This window comes from Taurulus bubalis (genome assembly GCF_910589615.1).
Source record: "Taurulus bubalis genome assembly, chromosome: 13".
Lineage (NCBI taxonomy): Eukaryota > Metazoa > Chordata > Actinopteri > Perciformes > Cottidae > Taurulus > Taurulus bubalis.
In genome coordinates this window covers 6,371,868-6,390,208 of record NC_136601.1, presented here as the reverse complement: position 1 = coordinate 6,390,208, position 18,341 = coordinate 6,371,868, and the positions used below count along the sequence as shown (strand labels likewise).

Here is an 18,341-nt window from a genome sequence, read left to right as displayed (position 1 = left end):
AATTGTGAGCAAATAAGAACATGCATGTGTTATGGGCCACTGGTTCTCAACTGCTGTGGCTGCAGGACCCACCATATATATTCTCTTTTACACTCAATTAAAAACCCCAAAGTGCATCTTAAGGACACAAGGTAATACAACACACATAATAACTTCAGCCTTTTTTAACACACTCAGCAGTGTTTTCATTCACAAACATTAACAAAAAAAAGTCGTGAACGAAGCGAACTATCACAAATAGTCCGACGTGTCCTGTTGTGAACACAGGATTGAAGAGTGTGAATAGATGGCACTCTGCTGCATTAATAGTTCCTTTCAAAATAAAAGCACAGGATTTTTTTTTGCCCATGCAAAGGCCCATGACTCACTGAAAACGGGTCCGTGATGGTGATGCCTTTCATGCCTTTCAAGCCACATGAAACGATGTGGTGGGCCTTGAGTTTGACACCAGTGAATAAGAGGAGCGGCGGTTCGATCCCTGGCTCTGCCAGTCCATGTCGATGGACATTTTACCCTAAATTGAAATTGCTCCTGCAGCGTATGAAATGGTGTGAATGTTAGTTCAAATCCTGAAGCACTGTACAAAGTACAGTGCATTTACCTACAAGGGAGTAGATGAGCGTATCTCCTGATATGCATACATTTTCTTTCTTCACTTAAAATAGTAATATATCTCTCAACAATCTAATCCGGCCTGATCATATTTGACAACCCACCTGAACAATTATCTTTTTTTTGGCTCAAACAGTAGCTATTACAAATCCTATGATACTACAAGCGGGACTGCGAAATCATTTGTCTCCCGCTCATCAAAACAAAATGGACACGAGACACGAAAAGTATTTATTAACAAGTACACAAGTGAATTTTATTAATGCAAGCAAATTTGATCATACAGGTCAAATAAGCCACTTCAAGCTGTTGGCACATGAATGTACAAAACATATTCAATTTAAAGCTTGCTACTAAGCATTCGTAGTGAAAGTACAAAAGACTAATACGAGGAGAAAGCTGAAAGCATTTTTTCAGATTAATGTTGGTACAAGTATCAGTTTTAAGACATGGTTGAGAGCTCATCACAAACTAAATAGACACAACTCAAAGACTACAGTCTCTAATATCAGTAGCATAACGCGGTAAGCGTGGGAGGTTTATTACTGCACATATAAACAAAGGGTTGATCCAGCAAGACAGTCAAAAGTGTGAAAATGAAGAAGTGAAATAAAGAAACTTTTGAGTCAATAAGACTATATTAATGCATGTCCATGCCACGAAAAACATCTAAATTCACAGTCGTTTACTAACAGTACAGTCATCCAACTTTGAGTTGAACACCAATGCACTTACATCTAGAGAGAGCACAGAAATGGTCAAATAAGTGCATGAAACTAGCTTTTCAGGAATACCGACAAAAAACTATTCTTTGCCAGGCAATGAACCGACAGGCCACCTTTTGGAGTGGTATGGCATCAGGATGTGTAAGCAATACAGTTACTGTCATGAACAAAATTACTGTGACACACACTTTTCTCACATCTGACAATTCACCAAGGAGTGCCATTATACACCAACAACTGTCAGGGTTTCTTTTCGGTTTGGGACGGATGGATGCAGAGTGGACTGACCCACGGTGACCACTTCTTATGCTCACGTGAATTGTCCTTAAATGTCAGTGCTTAACATATAGGTACGCTTTCATATAGCAGTATATACAGTGCAGAGTTCTGCAAAAACAGGAGTTTTGTATTCGTAAAGTTCCACTTTTAAGAAATAAAAAAAGGGGGCTTATGAAAGTATGTGTGCTTTTGTGGCTCGTGATTCAAAGACCATGGAGTCATTCACAGTCCTACAATACATTAAATTGGCAAGATTTTCATGAAATACAAGATGATTTATCTTTAATTGACTAATCGCATCTTTGATATCTGTCAAAAGTAATTGTTTCCTGTTTAACAGGCTTGGCACATCTAGCAAATATTTGTTTTACTCTAATGATTTTGTATTCATTACTGTGTTGTATAACTTCAAATAGAAAAGCGAATTGAATTGCTTTCACGTGAAAGCAGTTTGAATCCCTGGGAATACTGGGACGCCGAAGGTTTATGGACGCCTCGTGGTTGCGTTGTGAGATTTAAAATATTTTCAAACCGAACCACCCCGCTCACATACAGTACATCGTTTTTGAACATGAAATCTCCAGACACACGACACGAGAAATGTGCTTGAAAACCCTTTTAAGCCCCTGTTGACCCTCTCAGAAATCAGCAAAAAAATAAATTATGCAGGAGAGCAAAATGACACGTAGCATCAAATAAAAAAAGAAGAAGAAATAAGAAAAATAAAACGACTATACGCAAAGTAAAAAAAGAAAAAGATGTGAAATACTACCGCTACTTCTGATTCTACAAACTACACTAAAACTACTATCAGCACTATACAACTTGTATCAAGATCAATAAAACTGCCATAATGATAATCATAACACCATCCATGAGAGAGGTAAAGGGGCTTTTTTTTTTTTTCATCTGAAATGCTGTTTGTGACTGAGGAGGTTTGTGTGACGTCCCCCCCAGACCACATTGTCATATGACGCACCAGTGACATCAGCGGTGGCGAGGGCCCTAGGCGCCATCCGCCCCCCCCTCGGGAGGGGATGGTAGAGAGAGACAGAGAGAAAGACAGAAGAGAGAGAGAGGGAGAGAGGCCGGAGTGGCAGGGCCAGGCCTCCCGCTGGTCTTTATGTGTAGGCGTTGAGACGCTCCTTGGAGCGAGTGGAGTGGATGTCGTGAAGCTCCTGCTCCTCCTTCGACTTGATGTCCTCGTACTTCTGCATTCGGCAGGCGTCCTTCACGTAGGCCCAGTTGGCAGACAGCACCATCAAGTAGTGGATCTGTGGGATGCGGAAAATTACCAATGGTGACGCCAGCGTAAAGACAATAAAAAAATAAAAAATCAGCACTGAACTCTATGCTTTGTGTTCATATTTCCTATATGATATAAATACATTTTTTTATATATACTATTGCAATTGTGGATTATTTACTATTATTTCCCCACTGCGGGACTAAGAAGGAAATATCTTATGTTGTCTTATCTTTCCACAGTTAAATTTAATTGTGAAAACACACTATGTGCTCCATAACTTCTTATTAGAATATCATGTAGACATCAGTATTTATTTCTCAGTTATGTTATATTTTGGTGGATGCAAATGAACACTTTAGACTACTTTATATTTGCATTTAAAATGCAACGAATAGACGTGTAAAGCTTGTTTTGGGTGTGCTGGCCCTTTAAATGAAGGAGGAGGTTTCCAATGACCCAGCAGGTGGCAGCATAATGCTAGACGTTGTCTTGGACTTGCGTTTCCATGGCAGCTAAGAATATAATGAATGTATTGTGCTTTAATGACTGACGTTGTAACACAGCTTCTCTTTTCAAAAGCCCTGACAGTTTCATGGCGTCACTGCTCTTTGTTTCTGATCAGCAGAAAAACACCAATTAGGCGACTGAGATTCAAACACGGAATTTTTAAGATTTTTTTTTTTTTTGTTGCACTGATTGTGTTCGTGGCTTTGAAAGCTGTTTTGAGGGCGGCTCATTATTGGGATGCATCAGTGTATCTGTGTTGATGATGATTTTTTCGGCGCCACCAGCTCAGCAATAAATAAATAAAGATTCCTGCCACAATTTGCCACCTCATCCCCGGATAGCAAACACTTTTTTTTTTGTTTTTCAGAAAATGGCTCCTCACAAATTACTGAGTGATGTTTGCAACAATCTCGGAGCCTTTCTTCTCCCTGTTTCCATGACAACGGCATGACATGCCTGGTGCCTCCGAAGGAAAGGAGGGAGGGAGACAAACCCTGTCTTTCTCACTGCGCCAAAATGCCTTCTCTCCCATCCACAGCGTTCTCTCACAGGCAAACACATGAAAACAAACCACAACAAAACACGGATATTCGCCCAGCTGCTGCATTTCCCCACAATTAGCCTTATTTAAAAAAAAGAGAGAAATTACTAACATCTAAGTAGATAGATAGATAGATGTATACTCTATTCATCCCCAAGGGGACATTTTTTTGTGGCAGCAGCAAGCAAAGTTACATACAAGACACACAAATATTAGGTATGAAAAATACTCAATATATGCAACAAAACAGCAGCACGTATGAAGAAAGTGCAAAAACGCAAATTATATGTAGTGTATATGAAATGTATATAAGTATATACAGTGTGGTTGATTTAAAAACAGTTACACTGTGATTTTTTTTTTTTTTTTTTCGAGAGAGAGGTGCGAGTTTGATTTATGCCTCACCATAGCAATAACAGCAGCTCCTGCTCCAGCGAGGGCGCAGATGAACAGGTGGAATGTCATGTCCAGCTGCAGCAAAAACAAATCACAGCACACTTTAGTCTCCAAGCGTCAGGGGGTCGTCTCTGCCAATGAAAGTGCTGCTTGAAAATGTGCTCCTAAAGCATGCAGTTCATTCTGTTTTACGTCCACAAACCCCACACGTGATAATGAACAACTTTATCATTTAACATTTGTGAAATTGGCCAGAATCACAAAATATGTCATTTTACATCCCGGTAACGTTGTACTTGTACAGTAGTTGTCTTGTAAATTGAAGTAAGCAACGGTTTAAATGAACAATACCGTATTTCTTAACACTGTGCGATGCTCGGATGTTACTTCCACCTTACCTCGTTGGATTCACACATCTTGTAGAACTTCTCTGATCCAGCACACACTGTTTTGGCCTCAGCAATCGGCACGATACCTGAAATGAAGGAACAACACTCGCATGGAAACTAATGCGCTACAAAATGTCCACAAAGAGCCGAGAGCGATAAAGTGCGAAAAGCGGCAAAAAGGCTCATGTGCCATTAAACCATTATAATAGAGAGTTAACGCACATTATGTCGCACAAAGGCAAAACATAGGCTTCTATTATGATGGTGGCAGCTGAAATGGTTGTTGACACAGAGGCGGTATTAATGGCCGCCGGTGGCTAATGGTCTGAAAGATGTGGCACTAATTAAAAGTAATGAGCTAGCCATATAAGCTACTGATATAATGGACCTTTATCCCAGCTTTACATAATGCTATTGTGGATCATTAAAGTTTTCAGGACAGTAATTCGAGGAGCAGCAGTGGATCAAATATACTTTAAATATAAAAACGATGGATCACCTTCAAATTAGGTCACTTACAGTATTTACTCTGAAAAGTGGCGTGTTTAATGAGTTTGCTAATATGCAAAATAATGCAGTAAAACCAATAAAGTGTGTAATATATAATAGCTTATTGGACTCCTGTGCAGGAAGAGATGAGTTCTGTTATAAGCCAAAATATATTGTGACTCACCATCAGCTATCCACAAACTTAATAACTGCATTATCCATCAATAATTTCATTTTTACAGACACAGACTGCTTGTTTAGACCTTATATAGTCTGCTAGATGAAGAAGATAATAGCAGCGTATTTCCACAGTACAACATAGATGAGCTTGAGATCTGAACAGTAGGGGGCGGGTTGAAGAAATGGAGACAGAATATCCATCCTTACCATACTGGCGCGGGTCCAGGCAGAGTGTGGCCCCCTCCAGCACGGTAGTATTTTGGCAAATATTCCAGATGTTGAAATAAATGAAGACTGGGAGGGAGGTGAAAGCAGTCACTCCGAGCCAAGCCAGCATGAAGATGTATGTCAGCATGATGAACTGCAGTGGCGACAGAGGAACACGGATCACATTTAGGCACTGTGTACGGATCAACAGTTTTGTGTGAGACTGAGAAGTTGTCTGTATCGTCGCACACTACAAATACTACTACCACCGGTGTAGAATGGGTTTCAAGGCCACCTCCGCCTTGAGGGATACGAACAGTCTGGTGTGGGACTGTGACTCTTTTAACACGGTGCTCCAAAGCCACCGCTTGCTCCTTTCAGCCAGCCAGCCGTATTTCGGTGTGGATATTTCCATGGGGCACAAGATTAGTACAAACACACTTAATGACCCCAATGGCCGCACATACCACAGAGTGGCTCATTTCCTTTGCCTCCCTGTGGAACTTTAGATTTGCTAAGCAATCATTATCCCGGAGATAATCTCGTTAGGATCGCTGCAGGCTCTCTGATATGCTCCGTACGAGAGCGCTCCTAATTTTGTATTCGTATGGCAGTGTAATTAAATTATTTTGATAGATGTTTTCAATGTGATTTAAGGGCACTTTAGCTGCTTTAAAAAAAAAAAATCGAAACAGACACTTGCAAATCAGCCCATCATGTTACAGTATGTGTTGCTGCCTGATACATCATTCTTACTCCGTTTCCATGTTCTTCAAATGAAGTGGACTTGTAATAAGCTAAATTAATAATCCATACAATTATTGACAGTGTCAGGCTGAAGTGATTTGTTAAAAACCAATACAAACAGAGCTGGACACCTTTGAGGGGAACTCCCTGGGGGCTCACCTGACATTTCACACTGTTTGATTACCAGGTGATTCCTTGAAATGCGCAGCAGAAATGTAAGTGCACACGCAGCTGTAGATATCGTTATGACGGCATGAACAGATGCCGTAACACAACCAGCGCCTCAGCTAAACTGCACCATTGACGTGCACTCAAACGGTCGGTCGTACCCAAGCGCTGACGCAGCGACCGCAGGTGGTGATCTTGAAGTCTCCGTACAGGTCTTTAATGGCGCCGCTGGTGAAGAAGCCCTCCACCATCAGCAGGATGCCGTAGACGAAGAAGGCCGAAGCGATGCCGTAGATCACGTACTTGATGATGTCAATCCTGGAGAATGAATAGAGAACCACTGAAAACATCCACAACAACACAATGTTACACTTTGTTCCCCCGCAGAGAGATTCAACTTCGGGCCGAGTAACGTTCTCCTCTCCTTTTGGCTCTCGTGATACGGGTGTTCGAAAAGCAAAAATGTAGTGTTTTTTCCCCTTTCTGTGCAGGCAAATTGTCAATTCTGACCCATGACGTCCGACACGATCCTTTCCTTACTCACATGGTGAAGACGTCCAGGGCATCCACGGGGCTCCGCACCACCTCGAAGTAGTTCTGGAGGATGGTGACGGTGCCGGACAGGGCCTCATGTCCGCAGCCGCAGAACAGAGCCACGCCCGCGTACAGCAAGATGGTGGCTATGAGAGACGGGTACGGGATCCCGCCCAGGCATTTGATGCAGCATTCAAGGCATCCTGAGGACACACAAAGAGATACAACACTTTTCGTCAATAAAGGCCAAGAAAAGGAGAGGTAAACTTCTCAATCAAAATCCAGGATGGAGTGGACATACTAGTGTGGTGCTCGGGGACACAGAGTAAAACATGAGCTCACTACTTTTTTTTATGAATTTACACTGTACTTCCATTTCCTTTTTCGGGAATCTCAAACATTCAAACCACAGTTGGGGGTGAACTACATGCATGCACAAAATGCAACAACTTCTTCTACAGCATCTGAAGCCACACCATAAGACATGTAATGGCCACTAAATCTATGCTGGGATCCCGCTTAACATTTCCCCCAGTATTTTTGGTTTGTGCAGAGGCTGCTGACATTTTACTCGGCACAAAAAAAAAACTCAGCCGGAGTTTTTACATCGTGATCCTGACCTTTAACCCCATTCTTCTTTGCTTCCTGTCCCCGGGGGCCCTTAAGGTGACTAATCGCTGCTCGGCCCCAACTTCAATCTCCTGTCGCACAGATTGCTCGCAGAGAAGCTGAGTCTGTAAATACTCGCGCATGCGAGTGTGTCTGTATGAATTGCTTAGATTTATGAGTCTCCCCGCTGTGCTTGTGCTACGTGTGTGTGTGTGTGTGTGTGTGTGTGTGTGTGTGTGTGTGTGTGTGTGTGTGTGTGTGTTTTGGGGTTCTGAGTCCGCCATTTCTCAGAGTAACAATAAGAGAAGTGGAATTTATTTCCTGTGGAAGCACAGAACAAAACCAGATTGAATAGGGCTTGTTCAATTGCAGTTCAATGCAGTATATTAACCACAGAGAGGCATTTTTCACAAAGCACCAGCCCGTTGTGAATCACTTCATGTCTCTTCATTTAAAGCTGCGTTACATTGCAGGGCTTAGCTTGAAGTCCAAATCAATACGCGCATACGAAATGCGAAAAAATGTTATTCCATCTTCGTAAACAACGGACAATTCCTCTTGATCAGCTAAGTCACTCTCACGGCGCGTGATTTCATTCATCTGCATTCACGCGGCTGCTCTCGTTCAGAAAAAAAAGAGACTCCATGACAGCGCAGACAGTTTTTTTTCATCGTCAACTGAAGAGATGACAAAATATTTCAGGATCCCTAATCAAGGGGGTTTTCAGCACAGTTCTTTTTAATGCTTATCTTTCGCTGTCTTCACCTTCGTTGCAAAGTGTGTTTGGATCAGAGTTAGAAGCAGAGAGTTGATGAAGAAGAAGAAGAGGAGGAGGAGGAGGGATATTTGCTCAGGTTCCTGAGTGGAATACCAAGTAGCTGGTCTGCCTGCTGGGCTGCGTTGCTCAGACCCTCGCCCAGGCTTTCCTAGACTATCTGCATCCTCGCTGATGTAATCAGTGCTAGACTGTGGAATGTCTATACTGCCGCCGTACTCTATTTTGAACCTCTTTTTGTCCAGGAAAGGTTCGCTAAGAATAAACGCGGTATTTCCCAATAACCTCTGCAGCTCCTCACACTTTGAATCCACCCAGATCAGCTGTAGATTTAGGAAATATAAATAACTCAGTGGAAATAGTCGAGACTATTACCAATACCTGTTGGACATGCATCGGTTCACTGTCTTTAGTCTCTGTTTGTTGGAGTTTTCTGGGTTCAGTTGTACACAGTTAGTGACAAGTGGATCATTTAAACAGGAGGTACATGTCTGTATAGGTGTTTTTTAGGTTTTTCTTGCATATGAAAAGGCCATGGTTGCTGTGCCGTCAGCTGTTTGCTGTTTACAACATTCCTGGATCCTCGCTGCCTTGGTATTTCTCCATCACACCCACTTCCTCAGCCCAGGGGAATGGGACATTACCCGGCAAAGGGACATCAAATTCAGGAAACACCTCACCTTTTAAACTATCAGGTACTGACGGTGCCATCTGACATCCTCTCCCGGGTGCTTTCACATCAATTCACACTTCAATTCGTGTCACTGTGTCAACCTGCGGTGGGTTTAAACGGCCGGGGCTCCCTATCTGCCAGCAACACTGGTGCCGCCTCTCGAATGATGCAATTTAAGTCCAGTTTGCATAGTCCTAAAAATAACAATCCCTCTGTTATTTATGTCAAATAATTTATTGCATCATCATTTTGATGTCACCGCTTGCCATACTTTCGGTAGAAGCAATGTGAATGTGTTGCTTTTGATACAAGATTGATGCTTGTAAATTGTTTGCAAGCGTTCTCATTCAGCAGTGGTTTAGGAGTGTCTATTGTTGTCTTCATTCAAAATGCAATATCTGTCTCTCACTTATATTCTAGATTGAAAAGCGTACTGTCATCATTACGCCTGCACTAGAAATAAATCAGATTGACTATACTTTGCCAGTTGGAAATAAGCAGGAGGCGATTTATTCATTTTCAACAGGGAGGGGTTGGATCGTTCACCATCGACACCCGAGAGAAAAGAAGTTGCGATAAGAAATCCGTCTGCTACTTCGAGTGGCCGCGACCAGCGCAGCCGGCCTCGTCTCAGCCGGAAGGAGGCTGCTGATGTTGCAGAGGCTGGTTGGGGCCATCGAGTCTTCTTAGACCAATGAGTAGACTAACATACACAGCCTAGCACCCTACTCTGGGATGGGGAGATGCGGTGGCAGGTGAACAAGAGGGATGCTGCATTTCGGAGGATGGCGTCAACCTAAATGGTCAGGCTGTCCAGTCACTAGTCTCTATACGTAAACAAACAAGTGACTAAGTCAGATTAAATACCCTCGATTGTCCTCAACGTCATATGTGAGCAAAACTGTTTGGGTTTGTTATGAAGCACCGTGATGGAGCACATTCAACTTTATAAACCGCAAAATAGGCTTTTTTGTTGTTTGCTGAATAGCGGGAGTGGGAGCAACCTTTCATGGTGAGCAAACCACAAAATGTTTTCACTTTTAGAGGAAATTCATGTTTTTTTTTTTCCTTTTACCCACCTTTGAGACATGCTGCATGGGTGAGTGTTGGTGCTGCAGACGCTCGGAGGCTGTCCTCATCTCCCTCCATGCAGCGTCGACATGAAGGGAGACGAGCAGGGATATAAATGATTTATGTCATGGCCTCAATCAAGGTTTATTACCTCTGCATTATTTACATTTCTGCACACAGATTAGACCGGCCGGAGCTGGCATTTGGCTGTTCTTCATCTCAAATGTATTTTACTCCCCCATGCCCCCCAGATGTACAATCAACAGTCAGGCGTCATTACTGCTAATTTACCGACGCACACAGCAGACCTGGCTGGCTGGTTTGCGTTACAGGTTTGCGTTACAGGAGTTTAGCAGCTGCAACGAAATACGTTGACTGAGTGGAGGGGATGTTTCCATGGAAACAGTTGAAAGATGAAGTTACAGGGTAAGATGGGAGGGAGCATTAGTCAGTGGATGTTAAAAAGAGCGATGTTTTATTGATTGCCTACTTTTCATTTTGTGGGGTTGGGAGAGGGAGGTTTATTAGTAAAAGGCAAATTAGCAGTGACAGGTTAAAAAGACTAGTGAATAATGAATATGACATCATTGTTCTTCAAAAACAACTAAAAACATGGGGTCTCAGATGCAGAGATTCAGTCACGGCTGCACTTTTGTCTTCTGGTCTCTCATCCTAGTGAGTTTTATTTCATCGGACAACACCTTCCTCACATACCAGCACATCCTCTCATTTCCTCTCTGTAACTCCTCATTGATCTCAACTGACTGCAGATCAGGCCGGTGAGAAATGGCGAGCGGCGGTGCGCCGGCGACTCTGAAAGCTGCTGGATGCTTGATCCATAATTTAGAAGCGGCACAGTGCAGCAGAGCTCGAGCCTCTCGCATTCATTATTCATGCTTTCTGCTTAGCCCAACATTACCTGCGATGAAAATAACAGATCCCCCCTCTGCTTGATGAGGACGAGCAATTATTTGCACTGATCTTGCTCACGGATGTAATACTGCTTGTCTTTTGGAGCACAGAGTCCAGTTGGGCCTAATTGCTATATAAAAGCACCAGCAGAGGCGATGGGGAAGACTCTGTGTATCTTAGTATTGGTCAAGCAGGAGACACTATGGAGAAATTCTAGTATTTGGGGTATTAATAAGTTATTGTTTTCAGGATAATTGCTCACTAAATTGCTTTATTTTATATTTTACATTATTACAGTCTGGAGGCTATCCCCAAAGCATTGAAGGTTCATGATTTTAAAAACGGGGAATTATTTTCAAGTAACACTCAGATTTGAGTGCCTTTAGTTCTGTGTTTGATTCTAAGTGGGTCGGAACAACGAAGGATCTTTTCCCTCGCTGAGTGGTAATCAAATGAATAACACTTGCCAAAATTGAAAATCTGGCAACATGAGGATTAGTCTAATGAATTTTGAACAAAGAGACAGGATTTCAAGAGACGTTGGGGTTTAAGATAATTTATCCCCCCACCCCCTTACCCCCACCTCCCTCCACAAAAAAAGCCTCTGTTTAAAAAAAAAAGGAGAAAATAAATGAAGCCTACATGACCCCAAACACAGAGGTCCAATCAACAGAAGGCGTCTCCCTAATACAAAGAGAAAGGATGACCCCCTCCCGAGGCCCCTCCCACCTCCTACTTCTCCTCCATCTGTCAGTGTCATATCCGACAGGCAAAAGGGACACAAACACACACACTGTCAGACACTCTCACTGACCCAGTCAACACACCAGGCAGGAGGTTATCCTTAAATTGATGACGTCCTTCAAAGAAAACAGGACTTTAACATCCGGGAGACAGTGTTAAATAACGAAGGATATGCTGCCCTCTAATGAGTCAGATGGTGTTTGTTCATATTGATAATTATTATACTTTTCAAGTTCATCAGTTGCTTTGTGATTAGATTTCTATTATACCTGTTTTTCTGACTGTGTCGAACATATATTTAGGCATATTTAAAGGTTTTAGGAGCCACCAAAGCGTCCAGATTTACCTTTAGTGGTTCCAATATTACATTTTATTTCACTTACTGACCCTTCCAACAAGCTGAAAGCATAATTTATCTTCAAAAAGCCTTAATTCTGTCCTTAATTCCTGTCTTTTCTCCTATGTTGCTGAGATGTGCAGACCAAGTATGTAATGCTATGAAGTGCGCTGTATCAGTGACAGTAAATTACCCTCTGAAGTTACATTTTTGGGGAACCGAATTTGCAGAAGCTTAATCGATCTCTGAATCAGTCAAGATTGTACTTTGTGTGTTTGTAATGAAACTGTTTTCACAATAATATACGGGATGATTCCATACAATTACTTTTTAAACATGAAATTTGGCCCGTAACGTCTCTTTCCTTTTCCTAAAATGGATATTTTCTCAATTAAGCATATAGACTTTACTTTTCATGCAGTTATAGCCACAAAGAAAATCAATCCGATGCCATATTAGAGGAGAAAATGAACAAAATGAAATAAAGGGAAAAGACAGAAAAGAAAATTATGATCTAATTGTTATGTTTGGTCTAACGTTGCCTTCACACACACTGCAAGACATCTAATCAGACTCCATTTTTGCGCATTCAGCTAGCAGTTATTAGTTCCTCGTTACCAAATACATTTTGTATGGGGGTGGGGTGGCAGTGAGCCCGGTCCTAGAGAGAGAGAGAGAGAGAGAGAGGGAGAGAGAGAGAGAGAGAGAGGGAGAGAGAGAGAGGGTAAGAGAGATATCTCAGTGGGGGATGGTGTGTCTGTGTCAGTCTGAGAGTAATGGGTGAATACATATCTCGTTGCTTTCCTATATTCAATGCGCAGCCCCCCTTCCCCTGAAGCGAGCAGGTTTTTTTCTCATCTCCCGCACGCCCCCCCCATCTCCTCTGCGCATGTTTAATCAACCAGTATGGTTGCCATGTCAACCGCAGCGCAAAATCTGAGAATAGACCGGGTACTTCAGAGCCATGACCCACTTTACTGTATGTCAACAAATTCAGTGGGACAATAGTGACTGAGACACATTACACAGATAACCCCTCCGGGCAAAAAAAAGGGGACGTTACAGGCCAGGTCCGAAAGCTCAGCCACTCATTCCCTTCTCTCTCTCTCTCTCTTCTTCACGGAGGGATGGAGGAGTCTGAACACGACTGCGTGACTGCCGAGCAGCGGACGGGTCTTTTGTCTGTGCCGAGTTCACTCCAGGAACGGCGGAGCAAATGTCAAGAAAACTCAGGAGAAGACGCGAGGGTTGTTCTTTTGCTTTCCACGTGCAGCGGGGGGGAAATCATCTTCAACGTCTTGTTCATGGGCAGCAAGCACCCAGGGGCGAAGGGATTCTAGCCACATTCCCTAAAACATAGCATGTCTTCAGTATAGGATTGGATGTAACACCAATCTGTACAGTTGCATTACATTTTGTATTTATTGATTCCAAATGCAGTCTAACCCAAATTGTAAAGTAAGATAGAAATGTCTTACTTTTACTACATTTTTAGCTTTAGAAAATACGTATATATGTCGTAGTCCGAGTATTAAAATAGGACAATGCAAAATGACTCTCATGTTGAATGGCTGCATCATCATATTTTACTATATAAACTACCAAATTGTAAGATACCATCATTGCAAGGATCAGGTAAGGCTCTCGGGGAATGCTGTTAAATTGCATCATTATGTTTTGAACACCTGTTATCCTCTATCTAAAAATCAACATGAGGTAGTTATTCCTGTGAGAACAATGAGAAAACCCTCAGAAGTTCTCCACTAATAGCTCCGACAAAATTTCATAGGAACAATTGGTGGAACTCCCTCGACTTCTTCTGGGTCGGGCCAGGTTAGGATTCAGAACAATGAGTCCGAATGGGAGGGAGGGCCGGGCCAGGGGAAGGGTTATGCACTGTAGCATGAGCGCTGAGCACTGATACCGCTCTGTGAGTTGAAGCTATTATGTCAGAGTGGTATAGCCTTGGAAAAAAAGAAGAAGAAGCATTCAGGCCATCACGGGACACAGACTCCCGAGTGAAGTCTACGCCAATTTAATTCTTCAGGGTTGGAAGCTCTTTGAAGCAAGATGACCAACCCCACTAAATGCCCCAGAAAAACCTTCCTCCACTTCAAGATGAAAGGATGTATTCGTGAATGTTGTACAAATTGATAGTATCTTTAAAAATAATGGATTCTATACCCTTTAAATATTTTGAATGAGGTCCCAATGAATCAATTGAGGTCCCATGTATATCGACAAACTCCGTCTCACCATCTCCATTCAAAACAGCCTCTTTTTAATCCACCGTGCCTTTAACCCCAATACAAGTTTGACATTTATCACGGGAGCTTTTATTTATATAAGCGAATAAAACCAGGTGAACCATGAACAAATGCGGCAGCACTTGTGCATTGTGTCTGCTGTGCTCACGCCGGGACAAACTCTGCAGATCGACCAAAATATCAATGGGATGGTCGCCATGTATCGACGTGCCAAGTTAGCGGCCTGATCAAACCGATCAAACAGAAGGCCGAGCGGCGCCGTGCGGAGCGGCTTCTTGGCTGAGGAAGCGCTAACAGGTGTGCCTTTTTCACAGTTTTTCCATTCAGCGACGATTAACAACACCGGTGCGAACGATCGCCAGAACATTGTTTGGTTTAATTCTTGGATCTTGCGCCGATTTGCGGAACTTCTCTGCAAAACTCTGATGATTTCAGCTCTGCGTTCACATCGGTGAAAGCTGCTTTTTGCAACCGCAGGGCGTTGGTTTGATCCCCGTTGCTCATTGTGCCCTGCGGCATGTGGCGCGCACCGCTACATTTGGCTAGCAGCTGAAGGGAGCAGCGAGCAGCGCCCACCTGGTGCATCTGACTCATAATCTGAGATTTGCTGGAAGACAGAAGGGCATTAGCGTGCTGCGAGTGCACTCGTTGACACCTCCACCTTTTTCTGCGGAGGAAGTATTTGCAGGTTCATTCGGTTGACATGTGTTGCATTTTTTTTATCAGCAAACTTATATATTTTTCTACTTTTAACAGCGGCGTACATTTCCAATCGTGAATATTTTACACCGTTGTCAATTAAAAACACTGTAAATGTCCACACGGAGCGGCTCTTATGAAGGTAGACAATGTTGCGTGACGTTCATACGCTTTTAAAGTTATCATGGCTGAACAGAAATATTATCATAGTGCTTGTGTTTTAGGGGAACTTCTGCTGTGAGCTATGCTCGCTTGAATGCCTTTAGTGTTTCTGCCCAATCTCTGACTTGGTCTTTGATGGACTGTAGCTCGCTTTAGGCCAGCATCACAGTGACTTCTTCATGCTATCCCTCACCACGTCTATTTTATTTATTTTGTCTCTACATTTATTCATCAGCCTGTCTATTTTCATGTGGTTTCTGGTTGCGGCTTCCACCTCTCCTGAAAAGGAGCAATGACTCCTCCAAAGCGTTACCAGATATTAACAGAACGAAAGGCATGACATCAAAGTGACACGGAACGAAGCCTGACAGGGTGGTGTTATTGTTCACCATGCTTCATCAGAGCAATCATCTCAATCATCTGGTGTCTTCCAGTAACAGGAGCTGACAGTCCCACATGGTTAGCTGACCAGTGAGCCCCGCAACCTTGTCTTAACATATCTATCTGACACTGTTTCATGCTTTATCAACCAATACATCTCCTGAAATGTCGTCATGATCGTGTTGTAGCCGGGCAGTAAACGGGGACCTGCCTTTAAATCTACTTATAGCACTCCTTTTTCACCCACAGGGAAAACATACACAACCTTCCTAACCCAGTTAAATCGTATGAGATCGATTTAAAAACCCATTTGGAAAACCACTTGTCCCAAAGCGGTTTTTGTGTTCATATTCTTGTATAAGTGGATTTAATAATGTAACTTTTTAAAGGAACTGCTGAAACGGTGCATGTATGCAGCGACTGTGGTCTTAGCTTTTAACTGGCCTTAATCAAACTTTGAATGGGTTGGTCTTTTACTCCCCAAATGTTTCTTCATGCATATTATACACTTCTGTCAGAACCCATTCAGCTCTGACGGCTGGCATCGTCTCCGCATTAGTTCACATGTTGCGGTTCCATCGAAGAATGAAGAAAGAAAAAGTTTGAAGCAAATCATGTCAGGGAGTTGCTCAAAGAAACAGATCTACAGCATCCTTGTGTTTGTGGGGACTCGCGGGCAGTGATTCATGCGGGCATGTGGCCCAGGTGACCGCAGATATTCGTCAGGCAGCTGGAACAGATTGAATGTCAGCGTCTGAACTAACAGGTTGGTCATTCACTTTGTATCAAACTCTCGTTGGTGGGAATGTTTACAGCAGCATCACTCAGAAAACAACAGCCAACGTGGACAACATCTTTTCCCTGCTCGATTCTTTCAAACCATCAAAGTTCATCAAGCCACAGTAAAAACAATTACGTCATCCGCAAAAATGACGTTCCTCTTTTTGTGTCTTTGAAGCGTTTGCATGTTTTACAATCTTTTAGATTTTCAGAACAAACGGTTTCCTCAGGGAGCCAAATGTTTTAGTATATGAGACTCTCACTCTTTGTAAACCTGAGCATGACCCAAATGAGTGGACGTGGCACACAGAAATGCATGCGCAGCTTGCATGGCTGCATCTTTCAGTTGGGTGAGCATTTCAGTTAGTGGCCAAGGCCGGCAGTTTTTGCTTTCTGAATAGGAAAAAGGCCTGAGTACACACCTAGTAATGGCAACCAAGAAGTGCTGGATCAAAATCCTCTGAGGTCGGCGGCGCATACGCCAAACATTGCAAATCACCATGTCGGCCCCTTTTTAATCAAAGGGGAACCAAACAGATTTTAACAACGTATAATCAATCGTTATTCTCTCTCTGTTGTGGACGATCGCTGTGTCTTGTCACTCAATTTTTGTCCGTCTCTCTTCCTCCCACACTCCCAGACACACTGAGCTATTCCTGTGGTACTGAAATGTCATCAGCAGGAGTGGGTGAAGAGAGAATAGATAATGACTACACTTGGCCACTGCCATGGCAACCGTTTCAGCTCATGTGTGTGCCTGTGAGGAGCGCTGGGTTGCAGGGAGGAGAGGCGGGAGGGGAGAGGAAAAAACACAAACGAAGCCATGCCTGTCTCTCAAAGTAGATCTGAGAGGGAGTGAGACGAGGGAGGCAGAGACAAAGGTGTGTTCTTTAACGCGCGGCAACAGCATCCTGACGTACGACACGTGAGCGGATATTTCAAATAAAAAAAGGGAGCATCTTTATTCTAAATGTTGCTACCCACGGCTAAACAAACATTCAATACACCCCCCACTCTCTCCCAACTGGACACTGAATCAGTCATGCATTGAAGTTAAAAAAAATAGCAATTCCACTTTGCACAAAGCAAAAGCTGCATCTCTTATATTAGGGAAAAAATAAGAAACACCCCCCTGCTCCTGCATCAAAAACCCTCACTGAACACTGCAACCCACTGCTGAAAGATACAACGTCTGGGTATTTGGACACAAAGGGCAGAACCTGAAAGCTGATGGATTAGCGAGTGTAGAAGCTTGGGTTGCTTCTTCGCTGTTTGGTGTTTCCCTCTCAGCCATCATGACAAGCATGAAAGCCTTATCAAAGCAAACAAAGACAGTCCAGCCCTTCTCTGGAGCGGTTCACACCCCTCTCACTACCCAAACAGCACATATAGACGTGCACTCTTCAGTGGAGTGCTGACACTCAATGGACAAAGGAATTACCACAAACAGCTGCTCTCCTATTCATAAAGGGAAGGGCTAACATTTGTGCAATTGTCTCTGCAGAGGCACCGCTGGCACACTGAACAAAACACCCATGTCAGGTTTACTGAAGGAAATATTCCCAAAAACATGTGAAGAAATACTTTCTCACCTTTCTGGGTCTGCCCCTCATCCAGGTCTTCTTCCATTGTGCTGATTCTGTTTGTTTTTAGAGCAACGAGAGATATGTAAGAGAAAACGCCTGTTTGGCCAGATACACCTTATTTATTTTTTAGAGAGGTAGTCCACGAAGCACTTCCGCTTTCTTTCTCCCTGCCTCACTTCTCCACCGTCCCTACTGAACACCGAGATTGGCTGTCAGTTGTGGTTTCTGTCAAGCGTCCGAGCGATGCGAGGGATCACTGAGTCTTTGTGGTGCTGTCCATTGCGAGCTGCCGTGGCAAGTGCTGAAAACCTCCTTGGTCCCT

General features: G+C 43.1%; 1 protein-coding gene across 1 annotated transcript; it reads right to left on the bottom strand.

The window, feature by feature from the left end:
* Positions 1–2,737: 2,737 nt before the first annotated feature.
* gpm6aa (glycoprotein M6Aa) lies at positions 2,738–18,062 on the bottom strand (the record flags this gene model as incomplete). The annotated part of the gene is made up of 7 exons (XM_079229160.1): positions 2,738–2,890; positions 4,319–4,384; positions 4,708–4,784; positions 5,575–5,728; positions 6,651–6,807; positions 7,034–7,226; positions 18,026–18,062. 7 exons carry the CDS (start codon positions 18,060–18,062, stop codon positions 2,738–2,740), a joined length of 837 nt encoding a protein of 278 aa, XP_079085286.1.
* Between the last annotated feature and the right edge of the window lie 279 nt (positions 18,063–18,341).